Raw genomic sequence first — 18014 nt, forward strand, 5'->3', positions numbered from 1 at the left:
AGTGGGGTTTGAACGCTGTAGCTTTCTTTCTGTGTAAGCAGTCATAACCCCTGGTCTATCCAGTGTCTCATGAAAACCAGAATTTGTTTCATACACAAATGTAATCAAGGACTCCTGGCTCAGTGAAGTATGATGAGGTGGATTAAAATGCTGTCAACTGGAAGGTGGTTTGAACTCTGTACCTCTCTTTCCAAGTCAGCAGTCTTAACCACTGGGTTTTCCTGGAACTTGTGAAAAGTAGATTTTTTTTCCATACACAAATGTTAACTACGACCCATTGCTCTCTAAAGTATGATGATGTGGAACAAAATATTGCCAACCTGAGTGGGGTTTGAACACGGAATCTTTCAGTTCGAGGAAGGAGTCTCAACCGCTGGTCTACCCTGGGTCTTGTGAAAACCGGATATTTTTCCGTACACAAATGTAATCGAGGACTCCTGGCTCAGTTAAGTATGATGAGGTGGAACAAAATTATTTCAACCACAGTGGGAGTCGAACCCAGTACCTCTCGATGATGTAAACCAAAAACCTGCCGAAATCATTACCATTCAATCTGAGTCAACAGTCTTAACCACTAGTCCATCCTGGGTCTTGTCAAGGTTAGATTTTGTTCCATACACAAATGTATTTGAGGATTCCTGGCTCAATAAAGTATGATAGAGGAAAATCAATTCACTGCGAAAATCTCCTCCCAGCAAGACCCAGGTTAGCTCAGTGGTTAAGACTTCTACCTGTCACGCAGTACTACTGGGTTCAATTCCCTTACTTGGAAAATCTTGTTTTTTGGTGCACCTCAATTATAGTTCACTGATTACATTTGTATATGAGCAAAAACCAAACCTAAATGGGACCCAGGATAGCTCAATGGTCAACACTGTGGGCTCCTAATACAGGGGTACAGAGTTCAAATCCCATACATGGAATCAGTAATTTGGCTGTATGGCGTCAATATGACATAAATTGCGGGGTGTTTCTTCTCCCCCAGACAGAGTAATCTTATGTGCTCGTTGTTTGAGTAACATATAGTTGAAAAGTTAAGTAAAAACTAAAGATAATAATAATCAAAAATAATTTGTCAAATAGTCAATGATGACACCTCAGGGGTTACCTATGAGTGAGTGAGTGAGTGTGTGTGTGTGTGAGAATGACTGAGTGTGTGCGAGTGAGTGTAATTCCTGAGGTGGGTCGGAATAGGAGTATAAAGTTAATAATAAAGAGCGTTGACAAATGACCTCTCCTGGGTACAAATAAAATAGGTTAATTGGATGAAAAAAAAAAAGTTTATTAAATAATTATTTTTACAGTATGGGAGAGAGATGACAGTCACAATATATGTCACCTCCAGATTGAATTGTAAATTACATGTCAACCCAACCAGGATTCGAACCCTGCACCCCTCAATCTGATTCAACAGTCTTAACCACTGGTCTATCCTGGGTCTTCTGTCTGCCATAGTTTTTCGTTAACAAATGTAATCGAGGAGGCCTGGCTCAGTAAACGTATGTTTTGGTACTGCAAAATATTATCAACCAGAGTGGGGTTTGAACACACTAATTTTAATTCCGAGTCAGCAGTGTTAACCGCTGGCCTGTCCAGTGTCTTGTAAACACCAGATTTTTTTCCATACACAAATGTAATTGAGGACTCCTGGCTCAGTAAAGTATGATTAGATGGAATAAAATTGTTCAACCTGAGTGGGGGTTGAACCCAGTACCTCTTGTTCCAAGATAGCGGTCTTAACCACTGGGCCATCCTTAGTCTTGTGAAGTGAAGATTTCTTTCCATACACAAATATTATGTATGACACCTGGCTCTCTAAAGTGTGAGGATGTGAACCAAAAAACTACCGAATCCAGGACCGCTCAATCTGTGTCAACAGTCTTAACCACTAGTCTATCCTGGGTCTTATGGAGAGAATGTTTTTTTTCATACACAAATGTAATCGAGGACGTCTGGCTCAGTAAAAGCATGATTTGCTACAGCAAAAAATCATCAAGTAGAATAGGGTTTGAACCCAGTACCTCTTATTACAAGTCAGCAGTCTTAACCACTTGTCTATCCTGGGTCTTGTAAAGTACAGATTTCTTTCCATACACAAATGTAATCGAGGACTCCTGGCTCCGTAAAGTATGATGAGATTAAGTAAAATTGTTCCAACCAGAGTGGGAGTTGAACCCAGTACCACTCGTTCCAAGATAGGTGTCTTAACCTCTGGGCCATCCTTGGTATTGTGAAGAACAGATTTATTTCCATACACAAATGCTATCTGTGACCCCTGGCTCTCTAAAGTATGATGATGTGAACTAAAGAACTGCTAGCCGTAGTGGGGTTCGAACCCAGTACCTTCCATACTAATTCAGAAGTCTTTCCCACTGGGTTATCCTTAAACTTTAGACCATGAGATTTTGGTTCATACATGAAAGTAATCAAGGACTCTTAACTCAGTAAAGTATGATGACCAAATACTGCCAATTAGAGCTGGGTTTCAATCCAGAACCTTTAATTCCCAGTCAACAGTCTTAACCACTGGGCTATCCTGGTTCTTGAGAATATTTTTATATTTTTTTATAAACAAATGTAATCGAGGACTCCTGGCTCAGTAAAAACATGAGGAAGTACAACCAGAGTGGGGTTTGAACTATGTAGCTTTCTTTCTGAGTAAGCAGTCGTGACCCCTGGTCTATCCAGTGTCTTGTGAAAACCAGAATTTGTTTCATACACAAATGTAATCAAGGACTCCTGGCTCAGTAAAGTATGATGAGGTGGATTAAAATGCTGTCAACTGGAATGGGGTTTGAACTCCGTACCTCTCTTTTTCAAGTCAGCAGTCTTAACCACTGGGTTTTACTTGAACTTGTGAAAAGTGGATTTTTTTTCCATACACAAATGTTATCCTGGACCTATTGCTCTCTAAAGTATGATGATGTGGAACAAAATATTGCCAACTTGAGTGGGGTTTGAACACGGTATCTTTCAGCCCGAGGCAGGAGTCTCAACCTCTGGTCTACCCAGGGTCTTGTGAAAGCTGTATTTTTTTCCATACACAAATGTAACCGAGGACTCCTGGCTCAGTTAAGTATTATGAGGTGGAACAAAATTATTTCAAACAGAGTGGGAGTTGAACCCAGTACCGCTCGATCCATGTCAGCTGTTTTAACAACTGGGCAATCCTTGATCTTGTGAAGTACATATTCCTTTCCATACACAAATGTTATCTACGACCCCTGGCTATCTAAAGTATGATGATGTGAAAGAAAATTCTACTAGCCGAAGTAGGGATCGTACCCAGTAGCTCTGACACAAGACCGAGGATAGCACAGTGGTTCTGATTGTCAACGGCACGTTTCATTCCGAGTCAGCAGTCTTAACCACTGGTCTATCCTGGGTCTTGTAAAGACCAGATTTCTTTCCATACACAAATGTAATCGAGGATTCCTGGCTCTGTAATGTATGATGAGATGGAATAAAATTGTTTCAACCAGAGTGGGGGTGGAACCCAGTACCTCTCGTTTCAAGACAGCCATCTTAACCACTGGGCCATCCTTGGTACTGTGAAAACTAGTTTTCTTTCCATAAACAAATGTTATCTATGACCCCTGGCCCTCTAAAGTATGATGATGTAAACCAAAGAACTGATAGCCAGAGTTGAACCCAGTACCTTCCATACTAATTCAACTGTCTTTACCACAGGGTTATCCTCAGTCTTGTGACCTTAAGATTTTGGTTCATACACGAAAGTAATCAAGGACTCTTGGTTCAGTAAAGTATGATGAGGTGGAACCAAATACTGTCAATTAGAGTTGGGTTTCAACCCAGAACCTTTAATTCCAAGTCAGCAGTCGTAACCACTGGACTATCTTCTGTCTTGTGTTGCTAAGATTTATTTTTGTAATTAAATGTAATGGACGACCCCTGGCTCAGTAAAGTATGATGGAGGTGGAACAAAATTCTGTCTACCAGAGCTGGGTTTGAATCCAGCACCATACTTTCCTCGTCAACAGTTATAACCACCGGGCTATCCTGGGTCTTGTGGAGAAAATATATATTTCATAAACAAATGTAATCGAGGACTCCTGGCTCAGTAAAAGTATGATGAGTTCCAACAAAATACCATCAACTTAACCAGGATTTCAACACAGCACCCTTCAAACTGAGTCAACTGTCTTAACCACTGGGATATCCTGTGTCTTGTGGAGAGAATATTTTTTTTCATACACAAATGTAATCGAGGACTCCTTGCTCAGTATAAGTAAGATGAGGTATTGCAAAGTACCATCAACCAGAGATGGGTTTGAACCGAGTACCTTTCATTCAAAGTCAGCAGTCTTAACCCGTAGTCTATCCTGTGTCTTGTAAGGACCATATTTCTTTCCATACACAAATGTAATCGAGGATCCCTGGCTCACTATACTATGATGTTACGAACAAAAGACAGCCAACCGGAGTAGGGTTTGAACCTAGTACAATTCATTCAAAGTCAATAGCCTTAATTGCTGGTCTATTCCTAGGTCTGGTAAAGGGTTGTTTTATTTCTTTTACACAAATGTAATCGAGGACTCCTGACTCAGTAAAGTATAATGAAGTAGAACAAAATACCATCAACCAGAGTGGGGTTTCAAACCGGTAACTTTCATTCAGAGTCAGCAGTCTAAACCCCTGGTCTATCTTTGGTCTTGTGACGGTCAGATTGTGTTCCAAAGACAAATGTATTTGAGGACTCCTGGCCTAGTAAAGTATGATAGAGGAAAATCAATTTTCTGCAAAAATCCCCTACCAGAGAGACCCAGGTTAGCTCAGTGGTTAGGACTGCTGCTTCTCACACAGTACTACTGTGTTCAACTCCATTATTTGGAAGATCTTGTATTTTGTTGCCCCTCGATTATACTTCACTGATAACATTTGTATATGAGCGAAAACCAAAACATAATGGGACCCAGGATAGCTCAATGGTACATGCTGTGGGCTCGTAATACAGGGGTACAGAGTTCAAATCCCATACATGGATTCAGTAATTTCACTGTATGGCATCAAAATGACATAAATTGTGGGGTGTCTATTCTCCCCCACACAGAGTAATCTTATGTGCTCGTTGTTTGAGTAACATATAGTTGAAAAATTAAGTAAACACTAAAGATAATAATAATCAAAAATAATTTGTCAAGTCAATGATGACACCTCAGGGGTTACCTGTGTGTGTGTGTGTGTGTGAGAATGAATGAGTGTGCGAGTGAGTGTAATTCCTGAGGTGGGTCGGAATAGGAGTATAAAGTTAATAATAAAGAGCGTTGACCAATGACCTCTCCTGGGTACAAAAAAAAATTGGTTAATTGGATAAAAAAAAAAAGTTTAATAAATAATTATTTTTACATTACATGAGAGAGATGACAGAGTCACAATATATGTCACCTCCAGACAGAATTGTATATTACATGTCAACCCAACCAGGATTCGAACCCAGCACACATCAATCGGGAACAACAGTCTTAACCACTGGTCTATCCTGGGTCTTCTGTCGACAATATTTATTTTCATACACAAATGTAATCGAGGACGCCTGGCTCAGTAAACGTATGATTTGGTACTGCAAAATATCATCAACCAGAGTGGGGTTTGAACACAGTACCTTTCATTCCGAGTCAACAGTCTTAACCGCTGGTCTGTCCTGGGTCTTGTAAATACCAGATTTCTTTCCATACACAAATGTAATCAAGAACTCCTGGCTGAGTAAAGTATGATGAGCTGGAATAAAACTGTATCAACCAGAGTGGGGGTTGAACCCAGTACCACTCATTCCAAGAGAGATGTCTTAACCAATGGGTCGTCCTTGGTCTTGTGAAGAGTAGATTTCTTTCCATACACAATTGTTATCTATGACCCCTGGCTCTCTAAAGTATGATGATGTGAACCAAAAAACTGCCGAACACAGCACCATTCAATCTTATTTCAACAGTCTTAACCACTGGTCTATCCTGGATCTTCTGGTGAAAATAGTTTTTTTCATACCCAAAGGTAATCGAAGACGCCTGGCTCAGTAAAATTATGATTTGGTACTGCAAAATATCATCAACCAGAGTGGTGTTTGAACACAGTACCTTTCTTTCCAAGTCAGCAGTCTTAACCACTGGGCTACCCTGGGTCTTGTAAAGGTAAGATTTCTTTCCATACACAAATGTAATTGAGTACTCCAAGCTCAGTAAAGTATGATGAGATGGAATAAAATTGTTACAACCAGAGTGAGGGTTGAACCCAGTATTAGTACCTATGACCCCTGGCTCTCTAAAGTATGATGATGTGAACCAAAAAACTGTTAGCCAGAATGGGGTTCAGACCGAGTAATTTTCATACTAAGTCAACAGTCTTAACCACTGGGCTATCCTCAGTCTTGTGACGCAAAGATTTTGGTCCATACACAAAAGTAATCGAGGACTCTTGGCTCACTAAAGTATGATAAGGTGGAACAAAACCCTGTCAACCGGAGTGGGATTCAAACCCAGTATCTTGAATTCCAGGTCAATAGTCATAACCACTGAGGTATCCTTGGTTTTGTGTTTATGAGATTGTGTTCCATACACAAATGTAATCAAGGACTCCTGGACCAGTAAAATATTATTGAGGTGGAACAAAATTCTGTCAACTCAAGTGGGGTTCAAAACCAGTACCAGTATTCCTACCCACTGAGCTGTCCTTGGTCTTGTGAAGAGCAGATTTCTTTCCATATACAAATGTTATCTACGACCCTTGGCTCACTAAAGTATGATGAGGTGGAACAAAATTCTGCCAACTGGAGTGGGGTTCGAAGCCAGTACCTTTCATTCTAATTCAACAGTTTATAAAGTAATTATATTAACATGACATGGGAAAGGTGAAAGAGTCGCAATATATATGTCACCTTGAAGCCTCCAGCCGGTTTTGTATATTACATGTCAACCCAACCGGGATTGAAACCCAGCACCCTTCAACCTGAGTCAACAGTCTTATCCTGGGTCTTGTAAAAATTAGATTGTGTTCCATATACAAATGTAATCGAGGACTCCTGGCTCAGTAAAGTATGATGAGGTGGAAAAAAAATGCTGTCAAGTAGAGTGGAGTTCTAACCCAGTATCTCTCAATCCAAGTCAGCAGTCTTAACCGCTGAGCTATCCTTGGCTTTGTGAAGAGTATATTCCTTTCCATACACAAACGTTATCTATGCAGTGCTTCCCCCAGAAAATGTGTTAGTTAAGGTGGTGTCTCTCCAGGGGGAAGGGGGCATCCATCTCATCGTTTGGGGGGTGGGGGTGGGGGGCGCAATAGACTACAGACTGTGGTGAAGTAGGCCGGCTTTGTCGCGTAAAGAAGCCTACAAATTTTGGTTGTGTTTTGCGCTTCGTATGCTGAATTGCGATACACGATATATATCTCAATATTTTTTTCGTAAATTAAAAACAAAACACAAAACAATCCTAGTTACCTGAGATACTAAGTGTGTCATTATTTTGACTTAGTAAATAATGACTTACTAAGACGAAATAATTACTAACTCAAATTAATGACTTACTTTAAATAAGTGTTTGCAATTAGCGTTTGGAAAAAAAGAGTTAAAAGTGGGGCCACATGCTGACATATGCTCAACTCATCATACTTAATTTACTACAGCATTTGGGAAACCTGTAGTTGATTTCTATTATGTAAATGTTATATTTTTATCAACATGTGATAGCAAAGACCCTGCCATTCAAAACTAGGCTGCTACATTACTAATAACTAATGTAGCATCAAGGGTTGGAATTGGGGGTTAAATCACCAAAAATGATTCCCGGGTCCGGCCACCACTGCTGCTCACTGCTCCCCTCACCTCCCAGGGGGTGATCAAGGGTGATGGGTCAAATCTATAGAATCATTTCGCCACACCTAGTGTGTGTGTGACAATCATTGGTACTTTAACTTTAACTAACGTTTAACTATAGCTGAAAATATTAGTAAAATAGCAATAGAAGAGACTATTCATCCATGAACACTATGGAGTTCACGTAGGCTTTATGATGCAGTTACATTATTATATCAACTATCAGAGACAGATACTCTTGACAGCGCACTGACTCCATGCGCTCTGAATAGTCACTGCTGATTGGCTGTTACATGCGCTCTAAATACGCACTGCTGATTGGCTGTTAGCACTCTGCGTGTAACCAATCAGATGGTTCTGTGAGTGGGACAATGCTGGGTGCTGCAGAGACGTACTGACAGGACAAAAAAAAAAAGACTTTAGTTTAGGCCGTGGCCCTTTGTTGTTAAGGCGACCACCTTAACAAAAAAGCACTGCAGGAAAACCTGGTATTGGTAAATGCATGTATTTACATGCTTAACAATGCATGTGATCAAGTAGTATGATTTTGACAGACTCGAGATTCCTTTCTTGTGTTTTTTTTTTCATCTCAAAATCGATTTTTTTGTTTCATTCTTTTTTTTCCCTCTTTGACATGTACAAAGTGAATGTGGGAAGGGTAGGCATAATAATACGTATATATATATATATATATATACATATATATATATATATATACACATACATACATATATATATATGTATATACATTTACACATATGTATATATGTATAGAAAAGACTAAGGAAGGTTGTTTGCATTGGATCATATAAGTCAATGCTGCAAAGAATTGCATTGGTCGTATAAGTCATTGGAATTCTGAGCAGAATTAAAGGTCATTGACTTCAATTACTCATCTTGTCCACTAGATGGTGACAAAAGAACAGCATCAACATTGCCAAACGACTAAAATGTATGCAATCTCCCTGTGGGTAAGAGTCCTTATTACCTCATGACACCCCTGACTTAGACCTTCAAAGTGTCAACATATTTAAAAAGAACTTTTAGTTGAATATTTTTAAAAACCGTGGAGTCAAGATAAATGAATACCTCTGGTTCCTCCAGTGGGGACACCATTTCCAAATCCAGCGGGTAAGAGTTTTTCTTAGTTTGTCTGCAGCTAAATCGGATTCAAACATGGACTCATTTGTCATATTCGGGTGCAACAGGCGAAGGAAGGAAGCACGAGTAGCGTACCTGCAGCAGATCATCGGCAACAAGCACAAGATGGCGGAAAGAAGCATTCCGACCCAAAATGCAATGATGACGTCGGCCCGCAGCACAATTGCAAGGGTTTCCACTCGTGAGTCTGGTTTCAAGGGGGCGAAAATGTGTCAGTTAGAATACAAATGTAAAGAATTATGGTAGAAGAACAACACTAACAAAATACATGAGCAACCTAGCTAAGTTATCTATATGCTAAATGCTAACATAGCCACACGTCAGCATTACAGATGAAAATACATTTTTGTGTGTACAGGAACTAAATTGAACCAATCCAGTACCTGGGAATGGGTACCGGTAATCAACGACGCCAATTTTCGGTACTTTTGTGTGTGTTAATAAATATGATTTTTTTTTTTAATAATAACATCTAGTTTAATATTGGAACATTTCAAATGAAATTAAAGCTGCAAGCAGTGATGGACGGGACCGATTGGGCTGCTGCCCACGCGACCCAAGCCCAGATAAGCGGTAGAAGATGGATGGATGGATTATTACACAGAGAAAAAGTTGTATTAGTTCATAGTTCAAGAAAGACCACTAACAAATGAGCAATATTTTGCACTGTTATACAATTTAATAAATCAGAAAGTGATGACATAGTGCTGTATTTTACTTCTTTATCTCTTTTATTCAACCAAAAATGCTTTGCTCTGATTAGGGGGTACTTGGATTAAAAAATGTTCACAGGGGGTACATCACTGAAAAAAGATTGAGAACCACTGCCCTAGCTCATAAATCCGCAGTAAGTACGTGTATACATTGTTGCTGACTGGAGAAATCAAATTATCATTGTTATTACTTATGACTGATTTATTTACTTAATTCTCGTTTTGTTCATTTGTATTTTGTTTTTATTTTGTGTTGAAAATAAAAACAAAAACTTTTAAAAAGGTTTTCTTGAAGAAATCTTTTCTAACGGCCCAGCCTCACCAAGACTCTGCATCCAGTGGCCCCCAGGCAAATTGAGTTTGAGACCCCTGGTTTGGATTGTTTCTGAATGGGGAAGGATGTTAATGTATCTTGTTTTCATGTGAGCATTCACGCTAGAGAGTGACGGAGATAGATATATTTTTGTATCCTAGTCAGATTTTAAAACAACTAAGAGTTGGGCCTCAAGTAGGCCTTGATAGTTGGAATGTAGCGAGAAGTAATAAAATGTTTGCTTATCTCAACTGCCCCAGGAGGAGGAGGAGGGGGCGGTGGGCTGAGAGGGAGAGAAGAGGCGAAACTTCCATAGTAGAATTAGATCAATTTGGGCAATGCGATTGAAAGGTTGTATCTAGATTGATCTCCCAAAGCTTTGGTAATAAAATATCAAAATGAGTAACTCTGTCTCGGATTGATTTAAAACCAGCTTATGTGTCATACAAAGAACCTGGGGGGTGGGTGACCGTTGGAAGAACTGGTCAAACCTATCTTGCCGATTGTATTGTACCATATGTCCCGGCAAGAAATTTGCGTTCAAAAGACTCCGGCTTATTAGTGATTCTTAAAGTCCCAAAAAAAGTCTGCGGGCTATAGAGCGTTTTCCGTCCGGGCTCCAGTACTCTGTAATGCCCTCCCGGTAACAGTTTGAGATGCTACTTCAGTAGAAGCATTTAAGTCTCACCTTAAAACTCATTTGTATACTCTAGCCTTTAAATAGACCTCCTTTTTAGACCAGTTGATCAGCCGCTTCTTTTCTTTTTCTCCTCTGTCTCCCCCTCCCTTGTGGAGGGGGTCCGGTCGGATGGCCATGGATGAAGTACTGGCTGTTCGGAGTCGGGACCCAGGATGGACCGCTCGCCTGTGTATCGGTTGGGGACATCTCTACGCTGCTGATCCGACTCCGCTTGGAATGGTTTCCTGTGGACGGGACTCTCGCTGCTGTCTTGGATCTGCTTTGAACTGAACTCTCGCGGCTGTTTTGGAGCCACTACGGATTTAACTTTCACAGTATCATGTTAGACCCGCTCGACATCCATTGCTTTCGGTCCCCTAGGAAGGGGGGTGTTGCCCACATTTGAGGTCCTCTCCAAGGTTCTCATAGTCATCATTGTCACTGGCGTCCCACTGGGTGTGAGTTTTCCTTGCCCTTATGTGGGTTCTTCCGAGGATGTCGTAGTCGTAGTGGTTTGTACAGTCCTTTGAGACATTTGTGATTTAGGGCTATATAAATAAACATTGATTGATTGATTGATTGAAACGCAACAAGAGCTAGCAGTCAAGTCTGTGAGTTTATCAAATGCGCAGTCATCAATCCCACTTTTTCTATGATTTTGATTTAAAATAGTCATTTATCACTACATCTTTGTACCGTCAAATGTCACCGATGGACCGGCAGGATGCGGTCGGTGCTAAAAAAAGGACCAAACTCCGTGCCCATTCCGACTGAACAGCATTATTAGCATTGACATTAGCGCTGGTTTAACAATAACAATAAGGTAATTTACCGTATTTCCTTGAATTGCCACAGAGCATATATTATGCGCCTGCCTTGAATTACTGCCGGGTCGAACTCGCATGCTTAGTATTACCGCCTGGTCAAACTTGTGACACTTCCCCTGTTATCATTTTCAAAATGGAGGAGGCTGATTTCAATACCGGTAATTTCAAACCGCATAAAGGGAAGAAGATTAAGAGCTATTCAGCAGGATTTAAGGTCCAAGCTTACATCACACTCAAATTTGTACCGCATGCCTTTGGTAAGTGCCGGAGTGAGAAGAGGTTTTAAAGTAATTAGCGCATGCTTACTTTTACCGCATGCCTTTGGTAAGCGCAGGAGTAAGAAGAGGTTTTAAATTAATTAGCGCTCTGGCGGCAATTCAAGGAAATACGGTATGTTATTTTTTGATATGTCAAAGTGTAATAACTGTAACTGTTACCTTCAGGTTCTAATGTTTTCATTTCAATGCCGAGGAATTTCTTTGCCTGCCCGTCTTCATGGCTGCTGACACACTCAACAGCAGAAAGGTGGCGGCCTCCGAAAGTCAGAGCGATGCCGCTAACGGTGTCGTTGGACACGATGGTGCCCGCGTGGTACTCGGTTTGGTTCTCCAGCGAAGGCCACGTGACAACGGGATGAGGAACCCCGCGACTGATGCACACGCAGGTCAGACCCGTCGCCCGCATCACACATCCAGACCCGTCCAGGATCCCCGCGAACCCTGCGAGCGCACCGTCAGGCATCAGAGCGGCGGGGAAAGACAACACAGTGAACGTCAACGGCGAATACTCACAGGTCACGGTCATGTCGACGTGCGCCGTCATTGTCGCCGCGCTGTGATTCGCCGTACACACGTAGCGGCCGGAATGGACGGCGGCCACATTCGGGATGACGAGGTAGGCGGTGCTGACAGATTGGGTCAGCTCTGTGTGCGGCTTTGTTGTGTCGGAATCTAGAAAACTCCACGTCACGCGAGAAGGTGGGAAACTGTCGACGCTGCAGCTCAGATTCAGCGTCTCGCCTTCCTTTGCTGTCGTCTGCCCTGTGATGGACGGCGTCTTCACGTCTGGAAGAGAAACGTGAACTCACAACAATTACATGTGTAGTCTTGGAAGTGAACACAAAAGACTCCGGCTTATTAGTGATTCCTAGAGCCCAAAAAAAGTCTGCGGGCTATAGAGCGTTTTCCGTTCGGGCTCCAGTACTCTGGAATGCCCTCCCGGTAACAGTTCGAGATGCTACCTCAGTAGAAGCATTTAAGTCTCACCTTAAAACTCATCTGTATCACTCTAGCCTTTAAATAGACCTCCTTTTTAGACCAGTTGATCTGCCGCTTCTTTTCTTTCTCCTATGTCCCCCCCTCCCTTGTGGAGGGGGTCCGGTCCGATGACCATGGATGAAGTACTGGCTGTCCAGAGTCGAGACCCAGGATGGACCGCTCGTCGGGACCCAGGATGGACCACTCGCCTGCATCGGTTGGGGACATCTCTACGCTGCTGATCCGCCTCCGCTTGAGATGGTTTCCTGTGGACGGGACACTCGCTGCTGTCTTGGATCCGCTTGAACTGAACTCTCGCGGCTGTGTTGGAGCCACTATGGATTGAACTTTCACAGTATCATGTTGGACCCGCTCGACATCCACTGCTTTCGGTCCCCTAGAGGGGGGGGGGGGGTTGCCCACATCTGAGGTCCTCTCCAAGGTTTCTCATAGTCAGCATTGTCACTGGCGTCCCACTGGATGTGAATTCTCCCTGCCCACTGGGTGTGAGTTTTCCTTGCCCTTTTGTGGGTTCTTCCGAGGATGTTGTAGTCATAATGATTTGTGCAGTCCTTTGAGACATTTGTGATTTGGAGCTATATAAATAAACATTGATTGATTGATTAATTGATGAATATTGTATATACACAGTCATAATCAAAAGTTTGCATACACTTGTAAAGAACATAATGGCTGTCTTGAGTTTGCAATCATTTCTACAACTCTTATTATTTTGTGATCGAGCGATTGGAGCACATACTTGCTGCATACTTGCCAACCTTGAGACCTCCAATTTTGGGAGGTGGGGGGTCGGGTGGGAGGGTGTGATTAAGAGGGGAGGAGTATTTATACAGGTAGAATTCACCAAGTCAAGTATTTCATATATATATACAGTATATATGTAACCGGGGGTCTTTTCCTGTGCGTTGTGATTAGATTAGATTAGATAGTACTTTATTTATTCCGTCAGGAGAGTTCCTTCAGGAAAATTACAATTTTCAGCACAATCCCATTCAAGATCAGACAAACATTACAGGGAGACAGAACAGGATCGCTGACGGGTCTGCCGGCTTCCAGCGCCCCTTACAAAAAAGGTGTGATACAGGTAAACAAGGGGGGGGGGAATAGAATATTAAAATAAAATTTAAAAAATCGGTCTTAGCCTGGGCCCTGGAGAGGGGGTGCAGACTGAGGCCAAGGGAAAAAAACAACTCATAGCCCTAGAACACATCCCTCTTACATGTGTGTAAGAGGGAAACATCAAACATCAAAGAACACAGAGGACATTAAAGACATTAAAGCAGCAGATACAAGCAGACACTTCTACATACAGCTATGAATAAAAAGTAAAATAAACATATCCACTGTGGTGGCCTCTGTGGTGTTCCACGCCATCGTCCGCTGGGGTGGAGGGAGCATGGCCAGAGGCAGGAGCAGACCCAACAAAGCAACCAAGAGAGCCAACTCCACTCTCGGCCAATGTCCAGTCCGCATGGATGAGCGAGGATACGTCCAAGGTGACTGAGGTGTCCGACACCTGCTCACCCAGTCAAGACACCGCGAAGCCTCTCTGTCCCAGCGCTCAGTGCTAGCTCCGCAGCCCTGTCCCCTCATCCGCATCTCCTCCAGTCCCTCCAAACCGACTCCAGTGTGGCAGAGACCCAGCAGCTGGTCTCCATGGCCAGAAGGCTCCCGGGAGGCAGATCCAGAAGTCCACAAAAAAAAGCACCACAGAGGTCACGAAAGTGCCACCCCTTGTCACACAGTCCCAAAGGGTCCCGGACCAAAAGGCAAAAAAATATAATAACACATGAAAACAAGAGGGAAACACAAAAAGATGACACAAGAGCACAGAGCTCCTGCCTACAGCAGCCACTACAGCAGCGCCATCTTGTGTGTTGTTTATAGAAGACGACGAACACCGTGGGTTTCTCCACTGCACAAAAACTTTGTGCCATCGTCGAGCCCCTCTCCCCATATCGTAGACAAAAAGGGCGGGCATAGTTACACACACAGTAAAATAAAAACATACCTGATAACACAGAATACAATTGTCATCAAAAACTTTGTGCCATCGTCAAGCCCCTACACAAATATAATAATGAACAAGAAGTGAATTAAAGTTCTTAACAAGACAAAATATTTTCTGTCGTCGCATGGACGCCTACCTCTCCCTTTATCGTAGACAAAAAAGGGAAGTGGGAGGGCGTGTCCAACGCATATAAAAAGACAGGTGTCACAGTTATTATTGCAGTAGGAGGGACAACGAGACAATGGTTCCACATTGACAAAACATCAAACAATATTCAGGTATTTACATGCAACTTACATATTTTGTGTAATTATAACAATAATAAAACATTAGAGAATACATTATTTACAAGACGTAATTGACCCTGTTACATATACATATATATATATATATATATATATATATATATATATATATATATATATATATATATATATATATATATATATATATATATGTCTTGATTGGATTATCCAGAGAATAGTGCTCGATACCGTGGTAGAGCGCAATATGTGGGTGTGGGGAAAAAAATCACAAGACTACTTCATCTCTACAGATCTGTTTCATGAGGGGTTCCCTCAATCATCAGGAAAATCTCCTGATGATTGAGGGAACCCCTCAGTATAACGCTGGGGAAGGATGAGTAAAAAAATACAATCTAGACTGGGCTCCTAAGGGGGCCCAGTCTGGAGTGGGAAAAAACCTCCATAGCAAAGCACATATACATATTACAACCAGTGTTGATTTTGTTGACGAAAAATTTTCGTCATAGTTATCGTCAACGACCTTTTTTTTCTGACTAAAACGAGACAATAACTAAATAAAAAATACTTTACGTGGACTAAGACGATGACGAGGTGTATTGACATATTTGTCAAAGAATAAAAACGAGACGAAAATGTCTGCCAGAGACGAGAGATCCAATCGGAACTCATTTCGTTAGGAAGAGGCGGGAGGAGTTGGGAAGAGAACCAATCAGAGCGGCGTGGTAAGGAAGTTACGTAAACGTAGTTTGCGTTTGAAACTGACTGCAGAAGATAACATGTCAACGCCGGGGAGGAAGAGGAGAGAGGACATGTGGGGAAATTTTATATTTGACGTCAAAGATGACAAGACGCAGTGTAAGAAATGCAGTGCGAGGATTACGGGGAAAAACACAACAAACTTGAAGCGACATTTACAGTCGAATCACCCCGAAATCCACACACAGGTAAGCATTTTCCACAACATACAACTCACTCAACGTTATCCCGTTTATTACACGGCTTACTAGAGAAATACTCAATTTGAGACATAATTTTCATCAAAATACGACTTGTATCGGTGATTTTTCCGCTGTTTCGCTTTGACTTTCAGAAATTGAAGGGAAAGTTTACATAATACCCTTTAGTCGACTAAATCTACTGTAGTTTTCGTCAACTATAATCGTATATTTTGTCTACTAAAACCAGACTAAAACTAAAACAATTTAAATAACTAAATTATGAATAAAAATAAATTACATTTTAGTCAAAAGACTACGACTAAAACTAAATCAAATTTTGTTGTCAAAATTAGCACTGATTACGACATACATCTCGAGATATCTAGCAACATAGGGAAGGGAGGGCGGGGTCATGGTGGTAGGCTGCAGCTCTCAGGCGCTGACCACCCTTTCATTACCCCAATGGGATTTGCGTATTTACATATATATATATATATATATATATATATATATATATATATATATATATATATATATGTGTGTGTATACATATATATATATATATGTATATATAAAACATAGAGCTATACTACGCCCCTGTTGTCTGCGCCGTCTCTTTCCCAGTAACTGTTTGTACCAGGGGTGCCCACACTTTTTCTGCAGGCGAGCTACTTTTCAATTGACCAACTCGAGGGGATCTACCACATTTATATATACCATTTATATTTATTTATTTATGAAAGGGACATTTTTGTAAACAAGTTAAATGTGTTTAATGATAGTACAAGCATGTGTAACACATATAGATGTCTTTCTTTCACAAAGACAAGAATATAAGTTGGTGTATTACCTGATTCTGAAGACTTGCATTGATTGGAATCAGACAGTAATGATGATAACGCCCACATTTTCAAATGGAGGAGAAAAAAAAGTTGTCCTTTCTGTACAATACCACATGAAAGTGGTTGGTTTTTGGCATCTAATTCATCCAGCTTCCATACACTTTACAAGAAAAACATTGGCAGCAAATTCCGTAGCTTGCTTGATTGACATTCACGGCACCCGAGGGTCTTGTGAGATGACGCTGGCTGCTGCCAGTTCATTATTATGAAAAAATGACAGAGAGGAAGGCGAGAAACACTTTTTATTTCAACAGACTTTCGCGCCGTCCCTTCCGTCAAAACTCTAAAGGCCGACTGCACATTTCCTATCTTCACAATAAAAGCCCTGCTTCATGCTGCCTGCGCTAACAAAATAAGAGCACAAGCGATCCCTCAGAAAGCTGGCGTGCACATCACTTGTGCACGCCAGCTTTCCGAGGGATCGCTTGTGCACGCCAGTTTTCCGAGACTCTGTATTTAGTTAGCGCAGGCAGCATGAAGCAGGGCTTTTATTGTGAAGATAGGAAATGTGCAGTCGGCCTTTAGAGTTTTGACGGAAGGTACGGCGCGAGAGTCTGTTGAAATAAAAAGTGTTTCTCGCCTTCCTCTCGGTCATATTTTCATAATAATGATCTTGCAGCAGCCAGCGTCATCTCACAAGACCCTCCGGTACCGTGAATGTCATTTAAGTGACGTCTTGGTGAAGATTGATGATCACTAATTTTTAGGTCTATTTTTTTTAAAAGCCTGGCTGGAGATCGACTGACACACCCCCCGCGGTCGACTGGTAGCTCGCGATCGACGTAATGGGCACCCCTGGTTTGTACCTATTGGTAGTGGGTGGAGCCTAGCGACGAAAACACTCCCACGCCATCACCAATCTGTCATTTCTGCACTGTAGCTGATCAGAGGCATATACTAAACTGACAGGTGATGATATATTGCAAAAAAAAATTCTGCAAACGACGGGATGTGGGTGGGGCATGGCGCCAATCTTTGATCCGATGGTTCGCCACCAAACACGAAACTTTAACTCGGTTTCACAAGTTCAGATCACTATCCTGATTGCTACAAATGGTGATGACGGACTGAAGTAGCTTTATTTTATATTTCATTTTAAATG

At 41.6% G+C, this 18014-nt stretch overlaps 1 protein-coding gene across 2 annotated transcripts in view; it reads right to left on the reverse strand.

Annotated features, from left to right (window-relative positions):
• LOC133539748 (sialic acid-binding Ig-like lectin 14) overlaps positions 1-18014 on the reverse strand; it is a 68776-nt gene that overhangs the window by 20660 nt on the left and 30102 nt on the right. Inside the window, exons 6-9 of one of the 2 annotated variants that reach the window (XM_061881894.1) lie at positions 12310-12582; positions 11956-12237; positions 9062-9173; positions 8915-8984 (exon numbers count right to left, since the gene is read on the reverse strand). In XM_061881894.1, the coding sequence (XP_061737878.1) occupies positions 8915-8984; positions 9062-9173; positions 11956-12237; positions 12310-12582 (737 nt within the window). The remainder of the gene's footprint in view (positions 1-8914; positions 8985-9061; positions 9174-11955; positions 12238-12309; positions 12583-18014) is intronic. The other variant, XM_061881895.1, reaches the window with a different exon arrangement.

This window comes from Nerophis ophidion, linkage group LG21, assembly GCF_033978795.1.
Source record: "Nerophis ophidion isolate RoL-2023_Sa linkage group LG21, RoL_Noph_v1.0, whole genome shotgun sequence".
NCBI classification, from domain to species: domain Eukaryota; kingdom Metazoa; phylum Chordata; class Actinopteri; order Syngnathiformes; family Syngnathidae; genus Nerophis; species Nerophis ophidion.